The 22,919-nt window shown below is 45.6% G+C and overlaps 1 protein-coding gene across 5 annotated transcripts in view; it reads left to right on the forward strand.

The window, feature by feature from the left end:
• RASGRP3 (RAS guanyl releasing protein 3) overlaps positions 1–9,189 on the forward strand; it is a 115,674-nt gene extending 106,485 nt beyond the window's left edge. For all 5 annotated transcript variants that reach the window (XM_090045734.1, XM_090045756.1, XM_090045774.1 and 2 more), the window contains 4 exons: positions 3,451–3,487; positions 6,045–6,170; positions 7,418–7,782; positions 8,321–9,189. In XM_090045734.1, the coding sequence (XP_089901860.1) occupies positions 3,451–3,487; positions 6,045–6,170; positions 7,418–7,782; positions 8,321–8,329 (537 nt within the window). In that variant the 3' untranslated portion in view covers positions 8,330–9,189. The remainder of the gene's footprint in view (positions 1–3,450; positions 3,488–6,044; positions 6,171–7,417; positions 7,783–8,320) is intronic.
• The last annotated feature ends 13,730 nt before the right edge of the window (positions 9,190–22,919 follow it).

Consider the following 22,919-nt stretch of genomic DNA (forward strand, 5'->3'; position numbering starts at 1 on the left):
CAACAAGAGGTTGAGAACAGATATTGCATAAACCAGTCTGAGCCAAATCAGTTAAGTCTGATACTACATTCAATCAGGTTTATTTCAAACCGGTTTCAGCCATTCTCAAACTGGTTTATGTGAATTGAGCATCTGTTCTGTTACAGGTTTAAAGCAGTTTCTGATCACTTAACCAGTTTATGTGTAATGTCTGTCCCTAGCTGTGAAGAGGGCACTATAGCTATTTGGGGACTGATTTCTTGTCCTTCTGTTGACATCAACTTGGAGCCTGATCCTGAGAGTTCCTGAGACTTCAAAGCAATTTCATAATGAGTTTGGTGCAACAATTTTATCACTTCCCTGCTCTGGATGAATGTACTATTTTGCTAAACTACATTTTTTATTTTTCATATGCCATCTAAGAAAAAATCTATTAGAGGTTGTAAAGTAGATAAAGAAAAGGTCAAATTAATCTTTTATGCAAAATCACTAAATCTGCTGGTATTATGCTGGGGATAGATTGGGCTGATTGTATGTGAGAGCAAAAGAAGTTGGATTTAAAAAAACTCATACATTAGTTCTGCATTTCAATTCTGTTCACCCAAGGGTAGGGCATAGTTTGGAATGGATGCAGTGATTCAAAGTCAAAATAATGTGCACTGATATACATAAGGCTGAACTGAAATGACAGTTAAGGGTCAGCACTACACAGTAAAATATCTAATATTAGATGGAAGCTAACATTAAAGGTCAAGCTAAAATTTAATGGCATATGGCTGTGGAAGAAATCAAACTTCGCATTGTGGTTGAATCAGAACTGACAGAGCCAGCTTTTCTTTATTTAAGGCTATACTGTGATCACAGGGAGAATTCCATACAGCAAGGGGAATCACCCACTTGTCTGTTTCAAAGGATTTCTCAGACTTTCTAAGGTTACAAGCGTATTTATACTTAAGACAGAGAAAGAGATGAAAAAATAGGACCTTGGAGAAACAAAACAATAGTAAATCACACAGAAATTTAGGAAGTTTACTTAAACAAACTATCTATGCATAGGGTAAGATATCAAGATAACCTAAGGATAACCCAAGGCATGCAGGATTCCTTATCTCAAAACATGTAACTGAAATAAGCAGTATCAGGCTTCTGGTCTCTTGTCTGTTTTTCTAGTCAGGTAAGCCAATTACTTCTACATGGCCATTACTGATCAAAGTTATAATCTGTGTTGCATGAACATAGTGGGAACTATTAGAAATTTTAAAATCAAGGTCTTTTTTCTAAAAGTTACGCTGTAGCTCAAACAAGAATTAATTTTGGGAAGTCCTATGGCCTCTGTCATAGAGGAGGTCATGCAAGGTGATCACCATGATCGCTTCTGACTGCATAATCTGTGAATTCATATACTTCCACTGAATGTACAACTAGTTCAAGTTAGGGGGCAACAGGCAGTTTTGCTGTCTGCTAGTTGCTCCTAGTCTCTCACCCAAATTCAAAGCCCTGGAGAATCTAGCTCTTTTCAAAATCATAGATCTACCCAAGGATAGTCTTCAGCAGCAGCTAGGATTTCAGCTTTTGTTAAGCAGAAAAGGGAGGGTGACTCAGGTGAAGATTAGGCCATATCAATGCTCTACATAGCCATAATATCTGGGAAAATATTTGTTACTTCATTCTGGCTTTCAAAACCAAGGTGCTTATTATATTTTGGTGCATATTGTATGTAAGAAAATATGGTATTTCAAAATTTAATAGAGAAAAACTGCTGCTCTTATGAGGAATCATAAGCAGGGAGTGGCAAAAGGGACTAATAAAGTTACTTAAACTTAAACTGATAATGTAGCATTATCAGTTCTAGTGTCAATTGTCAAATTAATGCAGATAGGTACAACTGTCACTACCTAGCCATGTAAATCAAGTGTGTTCTGTATAGAAATAATGAAAAAGATATGGACTAAATTAATCATGTACCCTTACAGCTGCCATTGTCCCTCCTTTTGTTGTTTTACTAACCTTCTTTCCAACTTGTTTGCTATGCTATGCTTTGCTTCATACCCCTGTTCCTTTGTGGATCCCTTCCCTATCTTTTCTGCTCCCTTCATCTTGCTTCTTTTTACAATTTCCCAACTTGCACATATCTGCCCATCCCTTTTCAGTGTTTCTTAAACCCTCTAACTTTCCCACCCTACCTGTTGTTTCTTTGCTTGCTGTGCCACCAGTCTTACACACATATGCTCTCTCCCGCACAGTGCAAGTTGTTTTCCACCCTTCAAACCCATCTCATGGTCTGTCAAAATGACACACCACGTTTCAGTGGAGTTGTACCACTATCACAGCACTGGCCCCCTATAGCTCCTCAGAGGAACTACAATATCACCTCCAGAAGCAGCTGCATCTTGAGAATATGCTATCCTGCTGAAACAAATGCAACTGGTCTGCATCTGGAGTTAATTGACTCCCTCAGCTACCTGAATAGCAGTGTCATTGCTACTGCCCTGTAGTGCAGGAATCAAAGCAGGGTGCATCTATCCCAGGCAGAAAATCATCTTCTCCGCTGAATATGTGCATCCTAATTTGGGGTGTGGTGGGGCAGTGTTTGCTGATCTCGGGGCAAAAGATGTATACTGAATGCAACATGAGGTTCCCCCAGACCGGAGCCTGGGACAATTGCCTCTGGCTTTCTACTCTCCTGTCTCTTGGAATGGCGCTCTGCTTGTAAGTTCCTAAATTCCTGTAACCTTCTGGATGTAGAACATCACATCCTTCTTTAAATGTCCCAATAACAGCTTTCTGAGGTTGCTATTGTAAATGAGGACCTAATTTTTAACACCAACATTAGTTCACACAGACATACTTCAATGCCACGTCATCCAGGTACTAAGAATACAGATATGTTAGAAATGCATAGACAGATCACAGTTTCATGAGCCAATGGGGTCACAGTGGCTGCATCTACACAAGACACTAACTGCACAGTAACCAATGACTACTGCACAGTAGTGTCGCATGGCAAGAAACATGATGTGACACTCGTGCGCAGTAGTCACAAGCTGCTGCACAGTCAGTGTCACGAAAAAAGTTGTTTGGCAGTGCTACTGCTCAGCAACTCCAGTTACCGTGCAGTCATTTAGTACTTGTTCATGCAGTAATGACTGCAGTCAGTGTCTCATGTGGATGCAGCCATCATGAGGATGGCTTCCTCAAACTGGCTTGGTAGAAGGTTTTCATCCCTTTTGTCCATCTTCTGTGCCCCCTCTCCCCTGCCAGCTCCATTGCAGGTGGTAGGAATGAGGGAGGGAAGCTGCACCAGTTTGATCATCGCAACTGGTGGGGGAGGTCTGCCTAACAGGAAGGGTGTTGAGAGCTGTTGTATCCTGTTTGTGCTTTTGTAGCTATTGGGGCTTCCTTCATTATGACCTTGTTTTCCTTCTGGCTTTCTTTTCTGATTCCTTGACATTATTTTGTCTTTCATTGCAGCTCTGGGGCATAATCAAACAAGGATACAAATGCAAAGGTAAAGAAATAATACCTGCATGTTGTTTACAGAACACTGGCATTTACATCTTGTACCACAACTAAATAAAGGCTCATATTTTTAGCAACAACACTACTGAGTCACTGGGTGCTGGGAGTATGGCACATGACTGTCAACAATGTGTGCAGCCTCCCTTTATTAAAGGCAGTAATGAAGTCTCTGCAGCCAAAGCCAGGAATGCCAGAGGTTCTTCGGTTCCACAAGGTCGTATCTCGGAGTTCCCTGGTGCATGTGCTCTGTTGGTACTTTATCTTCCTCCAGTCCCTTGGGCCCGAAATTGAAAAGTGACTGCAACAGCAAGAATGAGCTGCGTACCACACTGATAAGAAACCGCCTCATCCTTAGGTGGTTCAGTCTCTCATGTTGAGGCTTCTTTCCCCTCCAACAAAATCGTATAAAAATCCCCAAATCTCAGAGCTCTTATATCCCTGCCAATGCTTTCCTGAGACATTTTACTTTCCTAATTGTTTGTACAGCATTTCTGCTGTGTGAAGTAGGGGATCATATGAGCTAACCACAATGGTCCTTTTTGGCCTTCAAACCTATGAATCATTTATTTTTCACAAACCAGTAGGTGTTACACTGTGCACTGAATGTCTTCAGCAAGCAAGTACAGTTCTTTGGTAAGAGGCCCTGAATAATGGTACTGTGGCATTCCACCATTACTTCATCTTACTGATTTCCAGCACTGACATGCTCACTTTGGGAGCTATAGGGTCCTATCTCTATGCAGGCTCTGTTTCTCTAGAGAGCCATAGAGTCTTCCAAAGCCTCCTACAGATACTGGAAAGAGGAAGAATTTACAGCATTCTGCATTCCCATTGTCCTGCAGGTTTAAGGGAACCAGGCTTCTGTCTAAATCTCTGCTCCACCCAGGATGTGGGAGCATCCATGGCACAGCCTATATAATCCCTGGGGTCCCATCATTTTGAGCATATCTGGATATTGTTAGGCCATGCAAGGAAAGGAGTCTTTAGCTCTTCTCTCCCAGCACCAACCACTCTCAAAGCAGTGCTATAAGGATAAACTACAAACTGCCCCTTTTACTAGTAATCTGGGGAGGTGTTGCAACTGCTGTCCTACAAATCAGTTTAGGAACTGAAAATGAAGCTGAACTCCCTCTTGTTCTTGCATCGTCCCCTGTAACATTAGTTTGGCTGAGACACAGTTAAGGTGAAATGTGATCCTTTGCAGGGCCAACTTTGCAGGTGATGGGTCATACCCATGAGAGTTTTCAGCTTTGTTCTCAGATCCCAAACTGAGTCTCCTGAGCAGCAGTTATAAAAACCATCCATCCCATGCAGGCACCTGCTGGTCCATAATCTGTTAGGAAGAGAGTTGGTTTTCCACCTCTTATTCCAAGCTTGGAGCAAGTGTTTTCTTTCCATTTATAAGTTTTTGACTGGGTGCCAGCATGAGGAGTTGCCTGCCTAAGTCTGTTTTACCTCAACTCCCAAGCTAAGGGCCTTCTGCTTAATGGGCATTGGGGAACATTAACCACCTCCACACAGGACCTGTCACTTCATTTTACCTATTTAGGGAAAATAACTGCAAGAGAGGAAGGCACTTACTTTTGTATTAATTAAATGAACGGATTGGATTTGGAAGCCACCACACTGGAAAATACATAGAGCTCTATAATGACATCTTCAGAGTCACCTCTCCAAACAGAACTGTACTTGGACAGTGAGCCAAACAAGTGATCTCCAGCAATGTTTCTTTTATGGCAGAAAATATGTTGTTAGAGATGCACAGTAGAGAAGGCTGAGATTTTCAGTGGAGCATAAGAGAGTGGAAGATGGGATCTTCTTTGGGCTCCTATGAAAACACCAACTTTTAATTAGCTTCTTTTGGAGGCATTGCCTCCGCTGCAACCAGTATTATGCATGCAGATCATGGATACACCAGAGCTAGCCTCCACTTATAGTGTAGGCACAGCAGCATGGAGCTCAGCACAGCCATGTGAGTGTTTTGCAGGCCACGCTGACCTCCACGTCCAGGTTAAGCCTAGCTTGGGTATGTGCAGCTGCAGTCCCAGAAGTGTTCACAATGTAAAAATACTTTTACTGGCTCCTGGCCAGGCTCAGAGTATAAAAAGAGCAATATCTCAAAGCCGGCCTCACTTACATGATCAGTGAAAGCTCCCTAAAATGCCCACTGTGACACTCCAAGCCACAGACCCCAACTATCCACTTTTGGAGACTGGCCCAGTGGTGTACAGTCCTTGAAAACAGTGACCTGCGCAGCATAGATTAATACTTGGATCCATGTGTAACCCAGTAGCTACAGACTTGGCCTCTTGCCTCAATAAGACTTTCTGATGCCACTAAAAATTTATTATTTTGACTGATTTTCTTTTCCTGCTGAGTTCTGCTGGTGGTCAGCTGCCATGGAAACTGTGCCTGTCATAGCTCACAAACTATCCTCACTTCCTAACCCCATCAAACTCTTTTCTGCCCATGTCAGCTCATTCACAGAGCTTTGGCATTATCAGGTGGCTCCAGATAACACGCCATGTTTCGGTAATCTCTTACAGACTGTGGTGCCAACTGCCATAAGCAGTGCAGGGACCTGCTTGTGCTCGCCTGCAGGAAATTTTCCAGAGGAACCTCCATGGGCAGTAACCACGGGTCTTTGCCTAGCAGTCCCTCTCTGCATCCAGGTAAAAAATACCCCTTTATTGTTGCATTATGCTCATTTGGAATAGATGCTGACATGCAGGGGCTTGTCTGTACACCGGGTTGTCTCTACCACTGCTCAGGTAGAGACAACCCACTTGAATCTATAAGCACGCTCCAAACACAGAAGCTCACCAATGAGGCAGCCCTACCCTTGTCCCAAATGGCTGCTGTTAGGTCCACTAGAGACCAGCTAGCCTCACTACCAGGGTTTGGAGCCTGCAAATATAGAAGTACTTGAGTCCCTGCCCCACCCCATCCCTCCATTGTGCTCAGGAGTCTCCAATACACTGTAAACAAGTTCTAAATGTCCAAACAGCCTGACCTCTAAGTTAATCTAAATACGATGAGCAGCTTCTTGCACGTCTGAAGGGACTCTGACAATTCCTCAGAACAGCCTCCAGCAGTTTGCAGCTACAGCAATACCTTTGATGAATACGCCCCTCACTCAAGGGACTAGGCTGCATTGTGAGTAGAGTTGGTCTCCACAAGCTCTGCTCCAATAATCCTGTCACCATTTGAAAGGGTGCAGCATTTATTTACTTATTTTTAGAGTTAAATGATACAGTGATGCGCCTGTTTGAGGCTCCAAGCACCCTAATGAATAACAAGGGATGCAGCAAAATTTCAGCCCTTCTTGGGCCAGATAACCTGTGTTGCCAAGAGTTGAGGAAGGCAGGACACCTCCTCAGCCTTATCCCATCCTTTGCCTTCCCATGCACATGCAAGGAGGCCAGTAGCAGTCTCTAAATGATACTGTGAGCCAAATGGTATACAGGTACTGCCTGTCTAGCATCTACTGCAATTTGGAGCTGGCCCAGGGCCAAGAGCCATACTTTCCAATCATGGTAGGCAGAACCACCAGTCCCACATGCTCCAAGGAAAATGTTGGCTAAGTCAACCAGAACTCCTCTATGCCTTCCCGCTCCGAAGTGACATCCCATCCTGACCCCCTCCCAGAACCCTGCCTTCTCCATTTCACTCGAGAAGGGCCTGATCATGTCACACTTTCGCATGGAGAGGAGCAGCTTAGTCAAAAACTAACCCTCTCCCAGTCAGAAAATAAAGTGTTACTCAGCATGAGGAAGGATTGCAGAATCTAACTCCAGAAGTCGAATAGACTATGAAGAGTTGGAATGAGATGTAGGAGTTCCCCTTGAAAAAGTCTCAGCTCATAGAAGATACTGAAGTGGCATATTGCAAATAAATTACTCCTATCTCTCTCTTCTAGTACAAGATGAAGTATTTGAGTTTCCCAGCGTTGCTTCAGGACATCAGGACCTGGATGGAAGAGCCATAACCCTAGTGACTGGCTCCTCTCGGAAGATTTCTGTCCGTCTGCAGCGGGCCACCACCAGTCAAGCAACCCAGACAGACCCACTGTGGCATGAGCCTGGCTGGAGTGACTCAGGGTCCCATACCTTCCCTAAAATGAAGTCCAAGTTCCACAGCAAAGCTGGAAAGAACAAAGGTTTTGCAAAATGGGAGAATGAAAAGCCCAATGGACAGGCTAGTACAGATGTTGAAGTAGAGACACGAGAACATGCACTGGACCAGAACGGAATAGAAGCACTGCAGGAAAGACAGGAATCTGAGGTGGGTAGCAGAATAGGAGCAGATCTTTGTAAAGTTTTCTACAGTTCACGGTGGACATACACTTGCTTTATCTTCTTTCAAAATATTTACATACATTTCCACTATCACTTGTTGAACAAAATTATGTTTGAAAATGCTAAGCTGTTAATAGCTGCATCTATCTTCTACAAACCCAGACTTCTCTGCCTGATCGTTATTTACTTTAACTTTAGCAATGAGTTTAGTGTCTTTCCCTAACACATGTTCTTGAAAAAAATGTGTCTCACTTTCAGTGGGTATTTTCCTTTCTAAAACAGTAAAGTGGAACAGCCTCTTGGCTATCTGCCCTGCAGTACTATCCTAATGCAGAATCACTCTTTGGATTTGGTAGGATTAGAACTTAATGGATGGTAGTGTAAGCAAAATTAGAGTGTTGTCTTGGTTACTATTAGGAACAATAAAAAAGACTGCACCTCAGAGTTCTGCTGGTTTTAATGACTCACTGAGCTTGACTGCATATAAAAAGCCCTCATTTGGGGGGTTTTTTCTTTGCTTGCAGGATAGCTGATCACTTGCCCTGAAAGATGGAGGACAATTAAGATGGCTGTTGGAACCCAACAAGATACAGATGTCTGTAGACCACTCTTTGACTATGGGAAATTTTGCTGTACCTCATACTCATACTTTATGAATTCAGAAGATCTTCCTGTTATCTTATGTAATAGGTGGTAAAATCAAAATGCACTATTTATTTTCTCACACGTAAGTCATCAGCAAAGAAAGAGCAGATTTCTAGATTTCTTGGAAGGTATTGGCCAGCAGGTGGAAATTGCCTGTATGCTTGATTCTGCAGTTCTACAAACCAGTGAAGATCTGATCATTTTTTAAAATATTGCATCATTTCAACATGCCTGTTCCAATTATGGTGAGAATGGGAAAACATTAATTTGCCAAACTGCCAAAATTAATTTGATAAAGCATCTTGTTTAGAGGCTCATAAGGATCTTTGGAAAGAACTAGAAATTTATGTTCATTGCTAAATCTCAAATGGGAGCCTTTTCAAGAGTCAGCGTTAAAATCCTCCTCTTGGTTAAAAGCCTTTGCACACTCATCTTTCCAACTTAAAAGATGTTTATGTTGTTCCTGTTAAACACATCATGTAAGTGCATCACATCTTAATAACACAAGGCCACAAAAAGAGGCTCTCAAACCACAGCATGTGTCAAAGGACTGTAGGAATTTCAGGACAAATATTATTATTCGTATGTATGATTATAGAATAAGTGGAGAGACATTCTCTCCCCCAGCACTGATTATGATAAAATTAGCATGTAATAAAACATTTCAGTTTTTAGGGTTTTTTAAATATCCTTCTCTTTTCAGCAAACTGAAAGTATCTAAATAAAATTTAACACTGGATTTCATGAAGAGAAACCTGGCTGGAATTTCACTGTGTCCGCTTGATGACAGTTGATGTTGTGAAAGGAACAGTGTCCCTCTTGAGATGGCACTGGGATCTATAATGAACACAAATGTGTCTTCACTTGGTAGCTGTGTGGGATGGGACTTTCAGAAGTACCCCATTGACCTGAGAGTGTGTAAATCACAGCTAAAAAATCCCTGGGGCTTATGTACATCCTAAAGTCACTCAGGGGACTTTTGTAAAACCCACCCTTGGACGCTTCTGAGCCTAATTTACACCCTGGCTTGGACTACTTCAGGCACAATGGCTTGAACCATCATTAGAGAGTCTGCTAGAACTGAAAACTTCATACAAAGCTGACATGCCAAGCTCTCCTGTGTCGTGAAGTATCAGTTTATAACAATTATATTGAGCAAGATACTGGATTTTAGCTGTTAGGCATGCAGTTGATCTTTTGCCCAGTAGTGCTTTCCCATGAGTGGTGCAGGTCTGGACCTTTTGGTATAAAGCCTGTTCCCATATTTATTTAACAGGTCCCAACTCTAGTCTTAGGGTATAAACAGATACCTCATTTGAAGTAAGTCTGATTGATCCAAGTCACAACTTGGGACAGAAGAGGAGTGGCACAGCTCTTTACACACACTGCCCCACTGGCAATTAACGTGGATAAGCTGCAACTACACAGCATTGTCTCAAGAAAAATTGTTGGCACATTTTCTCTCACACATTGCACAGGTACTTAAAGTGGGACATAGGATACCAAGACAGAAGGCTCTCTCCCAGGAGCAATGTAACATTTGTTTTCACTTTTATTCTAATATTGAAGCTGTAGAATTGATTCTCTTTTTAAAAAAGTAATGGTCTTCTGGGTAGACACCTGAGGAGGAATTGAAGTTGATTAAATGATTCAGTCTGATTCATTTTTGCAACTCCCCTAGCTCCCATCCTTATTCATAGACAGCATGGCAATAAGGTATTAAATCAGTAAATGGAGAGGACCTTACTTTCATCATGTCTGCAAGGAAACAAGTGCATTATTGAAAGTCTCTGTTGAAAGTTTCTGGGTTAAGGTCAGAGGGGAGAGCAACAAGGGTGATATTGTGGTGGGTGTCTGCTGTAGGCCACCAGACCCAGAGGATGAGGTAAATGAGGCTTTCTACAGACAATTAGCAGAAGTTTCCAGATCACAGGCCCTGGTCCTCATGGGGAACTTCACTCACCCAGACATCTGGTGAGAAAGCAATACAGCTGTGCACAGGCAATCTGGGAAGTTTTTGGAGAGTGTTGGGGACAATTTCCTGGTACAACTGTTGGAGAAGCCAACTAGGGACCATGCTCTTCTTGACCTGCTGCTCACAAACTGGGAAGAATTGGTGGGAGATGTAGAAAGGGATGGCAGCAGTGGCCATGAGACGATTGAGTTTGGGACCTTGACTAAAGGAAGGAGAGCAACAGAGTAAGAACCTTAGACTTCAGAAAAGCAGACTTTGACTCACTCAGGGAACTGATGGACAGGATCCCTTGGGAGGCCAGTCTGAGGGGGAAAAAAGTCCAAGACAACTGGTTGTATTTTAAAGAAACCTTGCTGAGGACACAGAAACAAGCCATCCCAATGTGCGGAAGAATAGCAAATGTGGCAGGTGACCAGCTTGGCCCAGCAGAGAAGTATTCAATGAGCTTAAACACAAAAAGGAAGCTTACAAAAAGTGGAAGCTGGACAGATGACTAGGGAGGAGTATAAGAATATTGATCAGGCATGCAGGGAAGAAATCAGGAAGACAAAAGTGCAACTGGAATTGCAGGTAGCAAGGGACAAGGTAACAAGAAGGTAACATGGAAGGTAACAAGAAGAGTTTTTACAAGTATGTTAGCAACAAGAGGAAGGTCAGGGAAGGTGTGGGTCCCTTCCTGAATGGGGGAGGCAACCTAGTGACTGGTGATGAGGAAAAGGCTTAAGTATTCAATACCTTTTTTACCAGACTACTGCACTGGGCAGCACAGTTTAGGGAGAAGGTGAACAGCTCTCAGTGGTGAAAGAACAGGTTAGGGACTATTTAGAAAAGCTGGACATGTACAAGTCCATGGGGCCAGATGCAATCCACCCAAGGGTGCTGAGGGAGCTGGTTAATGGGATTGCAGAGCTGCTGGTCATTATCTTTGAAAACTCATGGCAATTGGGCGAGGTACCGGACAATTGGAAAAGGGCAAATATAGTGTCTATCTTTAAGAAAGGGAAGAAGGAGGATCCAGGGGACTACAAACCAGTCAGCCTCACCTCAGTTCCTGAAAAATCATGCAGCAGGTCCTCAATAAATCCATTTCTAAGCACTTGGTGGAAAAGAAAGTGATCCGGAACAGTCTGCATGGATTTACCAAGGTCAAGTCAGGCCTAACCAACCTGATTGCCTTCTATGATGAGATGACTGGCTCTTTGGATGCAGGGAAAGCAGTGGACATGATATACCTTGACTTCAGCAAGGCTTTACATATGGTGTCCCACAGCATTCTTGCAAGCAAGCTAAGAAAGTATGGTTTGGATGAATGGACTGTAAGGTGGATAGAAAGCTGGCTGGAGCATCAGGCTCAATGGGTAGTGGTCAATGCTTTGATGCTAGATGGCAGCTGGTATCAAGCAGAGTCCCCAAGAGTCTGTCCTGGGGCCAGTTTTGTTCAATATCTTCATTAACAATCTTTAAGATGGGATGGAGTGGCACCCTCAGCAAGTTTGCGCATGACACCAAGATGAGGGGAGTAGTAGATACATGGGAGGGTAGGGCTACGATTCAGAGTGACCTAGACAAATTGGAGGATTGGACCAAAAGAAATGTCATGAGGTTAGGCCAGAACAATCCCATGCACCCCTACAGGCTTGGGACTAACTGGCTAAGCAGCGCCCCTGTAGAGAAGGACCTGAGGATTACAGCAGACATGAGTCAAGCATGAATCAAGCTGGATACAAATCAATGGTGTGCCCTTGTTGCCAAGAAGGCTAACAGCATAGTGGGCTGCATTAGTAGGAGCAGTGCCAACAGATCGAGCAATTATTCCCCTCTATTCTGCACTGATGAGGCCACATCTGGAGTACTGTGTTCAGTCTTAGGTCCCCCACTACAGAAAGGATGGTAGACAAATTGGAGACAGTCCAGTGGAAAGGAACAAAAATGGTGAGGGGGCTGGGGGACCTGACTTATAAGGAGAGGCTGAGGAAACTGGGCTTATTTAGTCTGGAGAACTGAAGACTGAGGGGGGATTTAATAGCAGCCTTTAACTACCTGAAGGGCAGTTCCAAAGAGGATGGAGCTGGACTGTTCTCAGTGGTGGCAGATGATAGACCAAGGAGCAATGGTCTCAAGTTGCAGCAAGGGAAGTTTATGTTGGATATTAGGAAAAACTCTCTCACTAGGAGGGTGGTGAAGTACTGGAATGGATTACCTAGAAAGGTGGCACAACAAAGCCCTGGCTGGAATAACCTAGTTGGGGGTGGTCCTGCTTTGAGCAGGGCCTTGGACTAGATGACCTCCTGGAAACCCTGACATGAGCCAGAACTCTCCAAGCTTCTGGGCTCTGTACTCTGGGCCCTGGACAAGACTAGGCTACATGCAATACAGAGGGGCCCCCTGCTTCCAGAGACCTCTGAGGGAGTAAACTAGGAAGCCTGCTGCTACATCTGAGGAGGGTGGAAATTAAATCAACAAGAGATAGATTTTTCTGAAGCTAAACTATTTTGGGGCTTTCTTTGCCATAGGAAAAAAAATCACAATTTTCAGCTTTCATTCAAATCAATTAGGAAATTTTCCAAATATCAACCTTTTCTTTGCAATACTCTGATGTGCTTCCAGTTTGTCTTTAGGCTTGTCTGACACGTGCATGGACAAGCAGGCACATCTTAAGGACAACAATGGTGCCTTATCCTGTAGCTTTGGTGAACAAGAACCTGAAGTGGGGAAAGCCCCTTTCTTGCAGTGCCTGTTCTTACTGGTCATGGGGGGTGTCAGCTTTCTGAGTAGGTGGTCAGAAATTCCCAAACAACCAAACTGAAGGGGCCTAGCTACAAATAACTCAGTTAATAGCTGCAAGAGGCACATAAAGGGAAATGAAACTGCCTTATGTTGCGGTTTAGCTTAGCCAGCCAGATATGCTACAGTTTATGGTTTAGTCAGGGGACATAAAAAAAATTTGTTTCTATAGCACACTTTCAGCTTTTCCCTTTTCTGATGTGACCTTGCTCAGACTCATTCTGTGTTGTTACCCCCTTCATTGCTAGTCAATGGTGCCTAGGATCTTCAAGATCTTAATGCAGGAGTTCTTAAATCGTGGGTCGCAACCCCACGGGGGGGTCGCGAGTAACTTAAAAGGGGGCCGCAAACTTCCCAGGGGTATGCGTGGCAGCATGGGGAAGCAGTGCGCGGCGGCGGTGTGGAGTGGTAGATGGCGGCGGCTGTGAGCTCCCCGTCGTCCGCTGCCACCACCCAGCATTAGGGGTCACGGTATCACAGAGTTTGAGAACCTCTGTCTTAATGTGTTCATCATAAAGGTGCTTTCCCAGATACTCCCAATGAGAAGGCTCATCGCCAACTGTATGTTTTAAATCCATTGGCCCCTGGGTGAATAAGGTGGGTCCTCCCTCCTACCACCCTTTTCCCCTGCTGCCCTGCCTCCTGCAAGCTGTCTTTTATTTCTCTACATGTTTCATTGGAGGTCCAGAGACACACACACACAGAAACCTTCACACTGCTTCCACAGCAGCTCCCTCATGCCCTCTAGGCTACTATCTCTGGTTGAGGTGCTTTCTTTGCTAATGAAATACATGGGGTTCCACACCTCACAACCTAATTCTACCCTAAGCCACAGGAGTTATGAGCAGAGTGGTTTTCGTCAGTCAGTGCCGGTTCCTCCTGTGCCTGCAGAGCAGAATGCCAAGGAGGAACATGCCCACACAGAGCAAAGCAGGGTTGTACTGACTTGAGCTCATGACACCTGCACTCAGTAGAATCAGGATGGGACCTTTTGCCCTTAGGACAATTCCCTACTCCATGCCAGCCAGTGGCAGCGAAACTACTCGGGCTCTGCTATGCTGTGAGGAGGTGTGAAGTGAGGGAACTCTGTGAATACTACTCACTCATCTGTTTAGGAGCAGAGATCCAGAAGCTTCTCCTTGCCACAGCTCCATGCAGAGATGCTCTCTGATGGGTCTTCAAGCTTGCTCCAGAAATGGCTCTGTGGCCTACCACAGAGGATGTCTTCTTTTTTTTCCCCCAGCTAAGGTACAGTCATCCAGTGCCTGGCCCAGCTATTCAGCCTGGAGGTTAAACAAGCATCATTCCCTTCACTGAGCATGAATAATTAGTTAAAACTAGAACTGCTGCATTCGGGGAGTTCAGCGCAGTGGAGGACTCCATGTGATCATATTTCTCTATCAGTCACCTCAGTCAGCGCTCACCTGGAAAGAAGTGGCAGTTCATGCAATTCCCTACTGCCACTAGAAAAAAGGGGAGCAATGTACTTGGAAACAATGTTTCATTGACGTTAGGGCTGGAAGGGACCTCAGAAGATCTTCGAGTCCAGCCCCCTGCCCCAGGGGCAGGAAGTCAGCAGGGGTCACAGGATGCCAACAAAATAAACATCCAAATGTCTCTTGGAGGTATTCAAAGAAGTCTTACCTCGGTCCTGATTTTTGAGAGAATTATCCTGGCACATGTCCACGAGGGGCCAGCAGAGGAGATTGTGCTTAGGGGCAACCAACACGGGTTCATTAGCAGCAGGTCCTGTCAGACCAACCTGGTGGCCTTCTACTACCAGGTCACCAAATCCTTGGACACAGGTGTTGCAGTGGATGTAGTCTTTCCTGACTTTAGGAAGGCCTTCGACCTGGTCTCTCACCCCATCCTCATTAAAAAACTAGGGGACTGTGGCGTCAATACCTACACAGTCAAATGGGTCGGTAGTTGGCTGGAGGGCCGCACCCAGAGAGTGGTGGTGGATGGGTCATTTTCGACCTGGAGGGATGTGGGCAGTGGGGTCCCCCAGGGCTCGGTCCTCGGGCCCGCGCTGTTCAACATCTTCATCAGTGACTTGGATGAGGGGGTAAAAAGCACCCTGTTCAAATTTGCTGATGACACTAAGATGTGGGGGGATGTGGGCATGCTAGAAGGGAGCAATAGGCTGCAGTCGGACCTAGACAGGTTACAGGGGTGGGTGGACGAGAACAGGATGGGTTTCAACACTGACAAGTGCAAGGTGATGACCAACCGGCACCATACCTACAGGCTGGGGAACTCCCTTCTCGGCAGTGCAGAGGCAGAAAAAGATCTTAGAGTCAACATTGATGCCAAGATGAACATGGGTCGGGAGTGTGGGGAGGCAGTTAGGAAGGCCAACTGCACCTTGTCATGCATCCACAGATGCATCTCGAGCAGGTCCAAGGAGGTGATCCTCCCCCTCTATGCGGCGCTGGTCAGGCCACAGCTGGAGTACTGCGTCCAGTTCTGGGCGCCGCACTTCAAGAGGGATGTGGACAACATGGAGAGGGTCCAGAGGAGGGCCACATGCATGATCAGGGGGCAGCAGGGCAGGCCCTATGAGGAGAGGCTGTGGGACCTGAACCTGTTCAGCCTCCAGAAGAGAAGGCTGAGGGGGGATCTTGTGGCCTGTTACAAACTAGTCAGGGGGGATCAGCAGGCACTGGGGGAGTCCCTGTTCCCTCGAGCACTACCAGGAGTGACTAGAAATAACGGTCACAAGCTGGCAGAGGGTAGATTTAGGCTAGATATTAGGAGGCGCTACTTCATGGTCAGGGCGGCTAGGATCTGGAACCAGCTTCCAAGAGAAGTGGTGCTGGCTCCTACCCTGGGGGTCTTTAAGACAAGGCTAGATGAACACGTTGCTGGGGTTGTTTGACCCTAGTATCTTTCCTGCCCATGGCAAGGGGTCGAACTTGGTAATCTGCTTGGCTCCCTTCCGACCCAACTATGAAACTATGAAAGTAGGTGCTTGAAACACCTCCGGCAGTCTATTACAAACCTTGAGGACTCAGACAGTAAAGAAGTTCTTCCTTATGTCCAGTCTGAAATGGTCATGGAGGAGTTTGTGACCATTTGACCTTGTCATCCTTTTGGGCACTCTAGTGAACAAATGTTCCCCCAGATCCTGGTGAGCACCCCGATAAACTTATAGGTGGCCATCAGATCACCCCTGAGCCTGCAGTTTTCCAGGCTAAAGAGCCCCATGGCTCTCAGCCTGTCGTCATAAGGTCTCTTCCTGACCTCTGATCATGAGCGTGGCTCTTCTCTGGACTCTCTCAAGCGCCTCCACATCCTTTAGAATTGTGGAGCCCAAAACTGGATGCAGTACTCCAGCTGAGGCCTCACCAAGGCCGAGTACAAGGGGAGAATGATGTCCTGGGATTTGCCTGAGCAGCATCTATGGATACAAGCCAGCATTTTCTCGCTTTACTAGCTGCAGCATCACACTGAAGGCTCATGTTCATCTTGTGGTCAATCATAAGCCCCAAGTCCTTTTCATCCATGGTGCTAACCAGTGTAGCACTGCCGAGCCTATAAGGATGCTGCGGGTTTTTCCTCCCAAGGAGGAGAACCTTGCATTTTTCAGTGTTAAACACCATCAGGTTTTCATCTGCCCATTTCCTGAGCCTGTCAAGGTCAGCCTGGATTGCCCTCTTGTCCTCAGGTGTGGATGCTTTACCCCAAAGTTTGGTGTCGTCGGCAAACTTGGCCAGTCCGCTTCTGACTCTAATGTCCACATCATTAATGAAGATGTTGAATAGTGTAGGCCCATGGACAGAGCCTTGAGGGACCCCACTGGTCACAGAGCACTACAACGATTGACTTCCATCAACCACCACCCTCTGGGTCTGACCATGGAGCCAATTCCCCAGCCAGTAGATTGTGATGAGGCCGAGGCTGCAGTTAATCAGTTTTGCTAAGAGGTGATCATGGGACACCAGATCAAAGGGTTTTTTGAAGTCAAGATATATGACATCAATCTCTTCTCTCTTGTCCAGGTGATAGTTCACCTGGTCATAAAGGGAAATAAGATTGGTCAAGCAAGACCTACCTGCAACAAACCCGTGCTAGCTATCCCTCAGGATGTGCCATTGGCCAGGCTGTTAAGAATGGTCTCTTTTATAATCTTTTCTAAGATCTTCCCCAGGATAGAGGTCAGGCTGATGGGCCTGTAGTTTGCTGGGTCCACTTTCCTCCCTTTCTTGAAGACAGACACAACGCTGGCCTTCTTCCAATCTTTGGGCACTTCACCAGAGCACCAGGAGTTCTTGATGATCCGTGCCAGGGGCTGAGCTATGATGCTTGTCAGGTCCTTGATTACCCTGGGGTGTAGATTGTCAGGGCCGGCTGACTTGAAGGTATCTCAAGGTGTTCCTTCAAGAGGTCAGCATTGATGGAGAGTAAGGAATCTCCTTCACTCAGGCCTTCCCATCCCGTAATGGGCAGAGGCATCCCATGGGACTAGTGAAAAACCTATAACCAGATGCTTCTGCAGGGTCTCTACACAGGGATGTGCTAGCGGGTGCTGCTTGGTGGAAACTTTGCATAACAATACCTGTGCACATGCTCATGCACTCATGTTCCCTCTATGTTTCTGAACTTTCTGAGGTTACAGCTATAAAAAGATCCTTGGTTTTCCTTCCAGCAACTCTTCAAACATAAAGTTTCAGTTAGGATTCTGAAGAGGGGGATGTAAGGAGGCTGCATAAATACGCAGGAGCCAGTTCCTAGGCCAGGTTACAGCAGAGAGTCTTCTACATAGTCCCACTTTTGGGACAATTTACAAGCAATACATGGTGTGCTTAGACCATGTCTACAGTGCGTCAGGGAGGTAACCATAATACTGGTAGACTGCAATGAAACACCCTGGAGGGGGTGGAATTAATCTTTCAAGTTGTAGTCCATTAAGAGTGTGACCTTCATGGCTGTTGGCATATGAAATAAAGTGGCTGGAAGATTTCTGAAGTCCCTTAGTTCTCTCAAGATAGTTAGCCAGGGCACTCTTACCACCTAAAGTTTGAAGCCCTGTGAATGTGAGACCTAGAGGAGTAATAGTCTCCTCACTAGAGGCCTGAAAATTAATAGAGGATGATCAAGCCATTCAATCTGCTTTACTTTTGCAACTCCCTTACTCTTCATATATTCATGGACAGCATGGCAACAATGTATTAAAACAGCAGATGGAGAGCGGCTGGTTCTCATCAGCTATACAAGGAAACAGTTGCTTTATGGGACTGGTGTGTCCAGCACAAGGTTCATCCCATAGCTCCACATATGAGCAGTCAAGGGCAAGCACATGGAGTATCAGTTAGATATGAGAGATTTTTGAAGGAAGTCAGTAACAGATGGGTCCTTAACCCTATGGTAGGAGTACTCAGGCACAGATTTATTTGCAACCTGACAAAACATAAAGTTGTCACACACTGCTATGCAAAAGAGCAAGCAGAGATAATACAGACATACCCAGAGAGATCCTGAAAAAAAATCTCATCTATCAGAAATGCAGGAGGTACTGATTAAGGCTAGATAGCTCTCAGCTAGAAGAGGTTATGGTTTCAGGTGGACCTTATTTGTGAGAAATGGGACAACCAGATCCATGCCTGCTGCTAATTCAGCTCATTCTACAATACTTCAGGTAGATTGCCAGGCCTTTTCAGTTCTCCTTCAACATGCACTTAGCAGCTACCCTTGCCCACCATAAGCTGATAAATCATGTCTTTGCACATACTAGAGTTAACATTTATCAAGGGACTTGTCAAAACAGGAGAGAACCCGGTGCCATCATGAGAGCCTAATTTAGGTATTATGGTCACATTCACATGAGTGTGGACATTTGTTTCCCCAGGGACAAGTAGCAGTGGCACACCCTGTGCTGCCACTGGTTGTCCCTGGAGAATGTCTGTGTCATGCACCCTCTGGCACAGCAGGTTACTTCAGGTGGGGTAGGGGAGGCTGGGGCCAGTGCTGCCCTGACCCCAGAAGCCTTAACTGGGGTCCTGAGGACCTCCTGGACCTGCAGCAGTGATTATCCTGCTGCTCAGAGCCTGGCTGGCAGCCAAAGCATGGCTCTGGCTGGCCAGGCTCCATTTTCGAGCACTGTGCACTGCCCCTGCTACTTGGCTTTTTTTTTTTTTTTTAATGTTTTTTTTGACCCCTGGATATCCAGGCATCCAAAAAAAAAAAAAAAAAGCCCAGTGCTGCTATCTTGCAGCAAATAGAATAGCTGTATGGGCAGTATGTGGCACTGCAGATGTACCTTTAAGCCTACAGCAGGTAGTTCTCTGTTCCACCTCTCCATTCAAACTGCTTTCACAGCAGCTGCAATAGGAGCGGGGCAAACAAATGAACTGTCTGCCCTCTTTGGCAACCCTCTGTTTATCCTCACTTCTACAAGGAGAGTGGTGCTCAGTCCTAATCCTAGATTCCTACCCAAAATGGTATCTAACTCTTCACCCCTTACTAGCAGTCTTAGAGTGATACTAGAGCCATAACGGTGCAGACGTTATACAAAAGACAAGGATTTCTTAAAGGGTGATCTCTTTTACTGGACCAACTGTATAGTTGGGGTAGAGTTAGAGAAGCTTTCAAATGCAAGACATTCCTCTTCAGGTCTCTTTCCTACTGATCCAATCTTTAATGTGCCAGTACTTTTTCCTGAGGTCCCATTTTCACACTGGCATGTCAGAGTGAGGTGTGAGGATAGGAAATGCTTAGGCAACACTGGCAAAAGGAACAGAGATTTAGATGTGGGGGTGGGGAAGCAAATATTGACTGCACATTTCTGAGAGACAATGGACTCCAGCAGACTCTTAAGAAAGCCTCTCTGAAAATGATCCCTGCACTGGGGAACTTGGAGGAGCCAACAGGAGGAGGAAAAGGAAAAGACACTGGGCAGCTTTTCAAAAGAGCTCTGCCTTCAGCATGCACCCCAAATACTAAATGCATTTGCCCATTTGCCTAAATGGGTATGCATGCCTTTTCAAAAGCTGGCCCTCCAAATTAAAAGCATAAGCAAAAGGCTGCTCTGGGCACTAGATGGGATTTGGCCAAAAAAACTGGCTTTTCTAGCTGGTGAGTCAATGCTGGAAGCTTAGAAGGTTGATCTCGGCATGTCATACAGATGTGGAAATGAGCTGTGGGGCCAACATCTGCCTTTGACACAGACACAATGACTTGCCTTTTTCTGTTCTGGTTGGACAGCAGTGTTTTCCTATTTTCTTAACTTTGTTTTTCTCTCCCCTGTGTTGAGAAAGATCCAAATGGACAAGAAGGAAAATTAACTGACAACAAAGGGGACACAATGGCACTGCCATTGCTCAGCCCTGTGAAAAGCACAGAGTAAAAGAGAAAAACATATTTTCCTTCCTACGCTTGTTTTGTTACAGAGCTCAAAGGCTCTACTTGTTATTTGGGCAAAGGAGGGAAAATTGTTTACTGGCTCTTAGCCACCAAAAAAACACTTAGGAACTACTATGTGCAATTTCTTCTCAGCTCCCTGTGTGACTTTGCAAGGGCACAACCTGAAGCAAAGGCATGCACTCATGCCACTCTCACAAGCTGTTATGCTAAGAGCAGAGGCAGGGTGATAAAAGGTGCACGTCCACTTTGTGGCAATGCTCTTTTGTCAGTCACGCTGATTTGATCCATCCTGACAGCTTTCTTCTGTGAACCATGGAGCAGTTGGTGCAATCCGTGGAAAGCTGGCTGGTCACAGGCTCCCAACCTTGTTTGCAAGTGCTAAAGACATGAAGGGTGGGATTCGGTTTCCTCTTTGTGCATCTAAATGAAAGTTTTCCTAACTGTGTAAGTGCTTTTTGGCACTTACATGTAGAAACTGATCCAACTTCCCTTGTCCCACTTTGGATGAAGTGAGCCCATAGACTGAGCCTATGCTAAGCACAGACCAGACAGGTATGTAGCTAGAGGCATGTGCCCACTGACGTTCAGAACGTAGCCAACACCAACAGCTGAGTGGTTAGGGCACGTGCCTAATGACCTCATGCATCTGACTTCCCAGCACAGTGCTCTCATTACTGTGGTACCGGTCAGCTGCCACTCAGGATGCAAACCCTGCTTGTTATACCGCTGCAAATTTTGACTAGGCTCAATCAGGACCACCTCAAGCAAAATGTATGTTTGCAGCTTCAGAGGCTAAAATAGCTGCATAGATGGGTAGAAAAATCACAATTTAGACACATAAAGGGAAAGAGAATTTTACCTTATGTCTCTTAAAAATACATACCAATTACCCTCGGCAATGTTTTTTCCTCCCTCCTATTCCTGCCTGTCAGCTCAGAAAAAATGATATGGCAGAATGAAGTTTTGCAATACATTCATTTTTTTGCATTCATCTACAACTTACTGGGTGCATCTATACGTGTGCTTTACAATGGAGTTAACTAATTAGCTCTGCAGTAAAGCGTTAAGTGTTTTCACATGTGCCTGTATTAGGGTGCAGTAAATTAATTAACTCTGCTGTAGTACTGTCCAGGACAAGTACTCTCCCCTATAGCAGAGTAATCAATTACGTGCACTCAAACTCACGTGTAGACTGAGACTGGAACTGGCTGGGCCATGAGGGTGCTACAGCATGGGGGCTGCCTGTTGCCTAGCCTTGCACTGTAGCACCCTCATGCCCCAGGCAGCCTCAATGCCACCACCCAGAGCCTGAGGATGACCCGCACAGGTTTTCTGCCAGCCCAGGGCTGCTTTACTCCAGCTTGAATTGCTGTGGTCCCAGGTTCAAGTGAAGACACTGGCCTGGGAAGCAGCTGAGTGACACGAACTGCACCAGAGTTTATTCAGGTGCATTAAAAGCACATGCAGATATACCCATTGTCTTAGATGTACAACACCTGGGATTTCCAAGTGATCGCTGATACAAGTACTATGACCTGGCCCAAGACTGCTTTGCTTTCTTGAGCAGAGGTGGTCAGGGGTATTCAGTTTGGTATGGCCACACCACAGGAAGTTTGATAATCAGAAATGAGAAAGCACCTGCAAGGTCTATAGTGTCAAAAAATTGAGCACCATTCTTCCAACCTGAAGGCACTGTGGAAGAACCATGATAGGAAAAAACAGTCCAAGGGTTTGTACACAAGTTCGGGAGCTGAGACACCAAACCAAATTAGGCAGTGCCTAATCCAGCCATGGACCAGATCTTGTTTGTGAGCTTGATCTGGCCAACATGCAGGGTGGCAGGGGGGATCCAGCTGTGCGAGGTGCACAGCCCAACTCTGATCCATTTGCCCAGGGGGTGGGATGCAGTCCATTCCTGATCCAGATACATGGCAGGTGAGGGAGGGCAGGAGACAAGGTAGAGCAACCCTGATCCTGACACGGGGTGCCTGACCCCTATCCGAACATCCCAGGGGAAGTGGGGGGAGCAGCTCAGCCCAAATCCAAATGTGCTAGGAAGGATGTAGTGGCCCTGATCCAGAGCCTTAGTGGGTAGGTGGGGAGGAACAACCCTACATGGATGCATAGGCAGGAAGCAGCGCAGCCCAATCTGGACACACTGCACTACAATGGCTTGGACAAGGATGGACTAGGCTGCATGGAGCTTCCACCGCTTCCCAGCTGCCAATTGTTTCCAACTCACTGGGATCCCCACAGGTCAAATGTCATGGCTCTGTAGGCTGGATTTGGCCTGCCAACCAGAGGTTGAACACCTCCTGTATGCAGCTCATGGCAGAAATTTGACACGATTTTCT

This window comes from Crocodylus siamensis, chromosome 1, assembly GCF_052110815.1.
Source record: "Crocodylus siamensis isolate JL-2025a chromosome 1, ASM5211081v1, whole genome shotgun sequence".
Classification (NCBI taxonomy): Eukaryota; Metazoa; Chordata; order Crocodylia; family Crocodylidae; genus Crocodylus; species Crocodylus siamensis.